Source organism: Triticum urartu, chromosome 3 (assembly GCF_003073215.2).
Source record: "Triticum urartu cultivar G1812 chromosome 3, Tu2.1, whole genome shotgun sequence".
In the NCBI taxonomy this organism is placed as follows: domain Eukaryota; kingdom Viridiplantae; phylum Streptophyta; class Magnoliopsida; order Poales; family Poaceae; genus Triticum; species Triticum urartu.
The window spans coordinates 18467567-18471971 of record NC_053024.1 but is presented as its reverse complement, the minus strand read 5'-3'; the positions used below and the strand labels follow the sequence as shown (position 1 = coordinate 18471971).

The 4405-nt window shown below is 42.0% G+C and overlaps 1 protein-coding gene across 4 annotated transcripts; it reads left to right on the top strand.

Moving 5' to 3' along the window:
- Nucleotides 1-389: 389 nt before the first annotated feature.
- LOC125547703 (F-box/FBD/LRR-repeat protein At5g22660-like) lies at nt 390-3488 on the top strand. Of its 4 annotated transcripts, none has more exons than XM_048711505.1 (5): nt 390-672; nt 772-1687; nt 2388-2435; nt 2525-2593; nt 3142-3488. In XM_048711505.1, exons 2-5 carry the CDS (start codon nt 800-802, stop codon nt 3316-3318), a joined length of 1182 nt encoding a protein of 393 aa, XP_048567462.1. In that variant the 5' UTR covers nt 390-672; nt 772-799; the 3' UTR covers nt 3319-3488. The 4 variants fall into 4 exon arrangements, with proteins under 4 accessions (XP_048567462.1, XP_048567460.1, XP_048567463.1 ...); XM_048711503.1 differs by having other exon boundaries at nt 2277-2435; XM_048711506.1 differs by having other exon boundaries at nt 2525-2714; nt 3142-3307.
- Nucleotides 3489-4405: the final 917 nt, after the last annotated feature.

Below are 4405 nucleotides of genomic sequence, written 5' to 3'. Positions count from 1 at the left end.
GATGTATCTTCTTTATTCGGCTTGCAAAACTATGCGAGACATTTTTTCTTTTATTCGGCATGTAAAACTATGCTATTTTGTTCAATTGAAACTATGTTATTTGATTATATGTTTGAATGCAAAAGTTGCGTGTGAAACAATGCAAAAAATGAGTAATTTGTTGAAATAGGACGACCAGCCGGTCACGCAGGCAGGCGCATATGGATCGGTGCGTTGGACGCACTGCCGGCTCAAATCTAAAACAAAAAGGACAACGGGCAGGCGGTCGATCCAAACAAATAAAAAATGGATAAAAGTGGATAAAAACATAGTCTGTTCGGGTCACCATGTTGAAGTTGCTCTATGGCGAGGACCCGATACTTCCCTTGTTGGTGTTTGACCAAAAAAAAGATGGGCTCTTGGTTCCCTTTTTTGGCAGACTGGTGTCAACGCCGTCGTCTCGCCTTCCTAGTCTCGCCTCGTCTTCGGATCCGCTCCTCTCCGTTGCTCGAGGCGACGCATTAATGGAGGAATGCTTGGGGGCTGGGAGGCGACGCGGTAGAAATTGGCTCCCTGTTGCCTTCCTCTCTCCTCCAACCGCGAACAGAGATGGCCTAGGCGAAAGCTCCCCTCTATTCCTCCTCGGACAGGCCATCGACCTCGGCCTTGTGCTGCGCGGTGAGGCGACTAGAGGTACGTGAGGTTACGCGGTGTGAATCTTTGCTGCTTCTCCATCTCTTCCGCTGGCCGGCTCTGATCTCACCCATTCCCTGTACGTCGCCTCCGATGTAGCTGCTGCGCCACCCACCTGTTCGACGGAATGGCTCGCAGCAAGGACCGCTTCGAGGACCTGCCGGACGACGTGCTCGAGCTGCTCTTGTCGTTCTTGCCCACGCGAGATGCAGTGAGGACATCCATGCTCGCTCCCCGCTGGCGCACCCTATGGAAGTCCGTGCCAGCCTTGCGCCTTGACGGTTCTCAGTTCGAGAGTGCCCAGGTTTTCAGCAATTTCGTCAATAAGCTGCTTGAGCACCGTGACAGAACATCCCATCTTCATGAATGTGAGATCTTTTTTATTTCAAAATACTACTATGGGAGGTTCGATCGTGAGGACAAAAACGGTAAGGCACGCCGTGAAGTTGAATCGTGGGTCCAGTATGCTGTCTTGTGCCGAGTGCCAGTGCTTCGAGTTCTAAACTGGGGTGATAATTATATGGAGTTATCCAGCAGCAGTGTCATCTCCAAGCACTTGACAAGGCTAGAGCTTTATCAGCTGGTATTTTACGAAGGCCCTCTAGATCTTTTCAGCTGCGAGGCACTAGAGGTGTTAGAGATGGAGGACTGTACTATCAACCTTGGGGATATCTTACCCAAATCTTTACGACATCTGAAAGCCAGGGAATCAAGATTTTTTTCCTGGGACTGGAAATGGGATACACGACGCAATTGCATTTCTGCTCCAGGTCTGCTTACCTTTGAACTAGCTGACTGTGTGGGGTGGACTCCGTTGCTTGAGAGCCTGCCATCATTGGTGACATCATTCATCAGGATTAACATGAATTGTGAAGATGTTTGTATGTATAATGAGTACCGTGGGGATTGTGGTGATGGGTCATGTGAAGGATGCTATGGTGAAGATGGTCGTTGTCTACTTCTTGAAGGGTTGGCATCTGCTACGAATTTAGAGCTGATAAGTGAATATTCTGTGGTATGTTTGCTCCTTTTCTAACTCCTTTTGTTGATTGCCATCCAACATTTGCATGCATGTATCAAATAGTATCAACTAACCAAAACATGCATGTTAGACTTGTTCGTAATGTCCAATTGTGTGTTTTTCACAAATAAGTATACTCTTATGGTCATCATGTGACATCTCCAATAATTGGGTTGTGAAGATGGCACTACATTATAATTTATTGATAGTTGATACTCCTCACCTCGTACTATACATAATAAGCATATGATTAAGATATGTTTTTTGACTAGACCAAAAACTTGTAAAATCTGGTTTGTGTAGCTCTCTATATGCTCAAAATTGATTACCTGAAATAAAAACTCAAGAAACCTTATTCAAATCAGCATTACTGAATCATGTTTTCTGAAGTACTGCCTCCTTTCACAAATATAAGATGTTCTGACTTTTTTCTGAATCGGATGTATGTAGACATGTTTTAGCATGGTTGTTCACTAATTTCAGTCCGTGTGTAGTCCATATTGAATTATCTAAAACACCTTATATTTGTGAGCGTAGAGAGTAATAACTTGTGTTGTTTTTAAATTCCCTGCAATTTGTTAAGATTTTCAGAAAGGACTTGAGATGGAACCCTATGTTTAGCAAGCTAAAAACTGTGTTGTTCAATGATTGGTGTCTGACTGCAAACTTTGCTGGACTACTTTACTTTCTTCAGCACACACCAATTCTTGAAAAGCTTGCCCTTCAACTTCCATCTCACGAGGTATATGTTTTTTCATATATGATAGCTTTTGTCGCTGAACCTAACATTTATAGCTGATTCATTTGAGTAAAATCATATGTTTTCAACAGTATTTGGACATCATATCAAGTGGAAGCTACAACCCAGCAGAATATTTCTTGGTGTCGAAGCATCTGAAGGTAGTTGAAATCTATTGTAGGAAGGAGTCTGAATGGATTAATCAAATTGTGAACATCCTTGGTATTCATGGAGTAACTTCTGCGCAAATTAGCATCAAACATGATTTTTGGTGTTCTTTCAGTAAGTAACTAATACTACAATTTGCTAATGTTTATTTAGTCTGCATATGTGCCATTAAAATCAAAAAGTAAACCTAATGGACTTTAAATTATTTAGTAAATTGAGAAATTAAAAAAGTCTATTTGAATGTTGTATGATATCCACGTTACATATTTTATTGAAAATTATATTTTTCCAAAGGAAGTTTTATATTTTTACTGAAAATGGGATTAGGCCAAAGCAAGTGAAAAAAGAAAATTAGGCAAATGAACAATGTGAGGCATTTGTTCACTATTTAGTTGAAATGGATCATTTTATAGCTCATCTTTCCAAAACAATTTTTTATGCAGTATTTGCTTGACTTCAGTGCCGGTTGCTGTGGACCGTGCCTTCTCATGTTTTGGTCTGCACTTTCATGTGCTCATTGTGCTCTCTATGTTTCACGCAGGGTTCAGTTTCGAGCAGCCGAAGTAGATCAGATGGTCTACTATTCCTGGTTATTCAGGCTTTGGTGTCCCTGAATCAATGTTGGCAGCATAGGCTTTCTACGTTTTGTCTACCTGGATCGTGCGCATGTCCTGTTCCATCCATATGCAGGATGAACTCCCGTCGAGACGCAGTTTGAGTAGGTTCAAATGTCGATGCAGTAATGTTGCACCTTTGGCCGGTGTCAGGCCTCGACTGATTTACCTATTGAAGGCCTATGATCTATTATATGTTTATAAGCAACTTGTATGTCTAGCTTAACTTGTGTAAAATGGTACCTGCACTGTTATATGGAGTAAACATTCATGACGCCATGATACTGCTTTAGTTTTTTTTGTTTTCTTCGCGTCACATGTTTGGCACTCCGCACTTGCTAAGCATGCTTGTTTGTCATTCTGCTCGATCGGTTCTACGGGACGAGAATGAGATCAATGTGCATGCCATTAGCTATATATAAGTAGTTCAACACTTCAATTTGTGGCCTTCATAATACCGAAGTGCAGTTAGTCTGGCTCCATTTTCCGTTAACAATGATCAGTACAAGCTATGTTGCTGGTCATGGCTTGCTTTTGGAGTAACAACCTGCTATGTTGCAACTTGGCTGACTTTCTGGGTGGGCCGAGCATGTCATGGAGTAGAATTATTCCTTTCTCCTGGGCAAGATATCAACGTAGCAAATGCACACTTTGAATGATGGCACAATTTGATTTCTTGCTCTGCTATTCACAGGCAGCAGAGCACACTTTGTTACATTTTTCATATTCTGCTATTGAGTGCAGAAGAGAGTTAACTAATGCAAATGTGCCATTGATGGTAGTGCAGCCAGGGCCAGGCTCACCCTCTAGAGCACCACATTGGCTCCAGTGAAACACAGTTAATGTAAGCGTCCACGCTACTGGCCAGCTTTACTGAAATCTCTCGTGACGGACCTTCTCTGTGATGATTTCAGTCAGAGATTTTGCAAACCTCACACTCTAAGAGCAGGTTGAAGCTAGTGTATTAGGATTCAATAGATAACTATTACTAGGATCTCTTTATCAGTCCCTACCACTTGTGCGACACACCATGGTGTTGGACTCCTGGTGTATATACGTGTCTCCTGAATTTTATCTGTGGCAGTTCTAAATAAGATGTATGATTCGAGATATGCAACTGTTATTCAAAATCTGAAGTATATTTACACTGTTCATAATTTGAGCCAGATTATGTAGACAATTGTAGGCTAT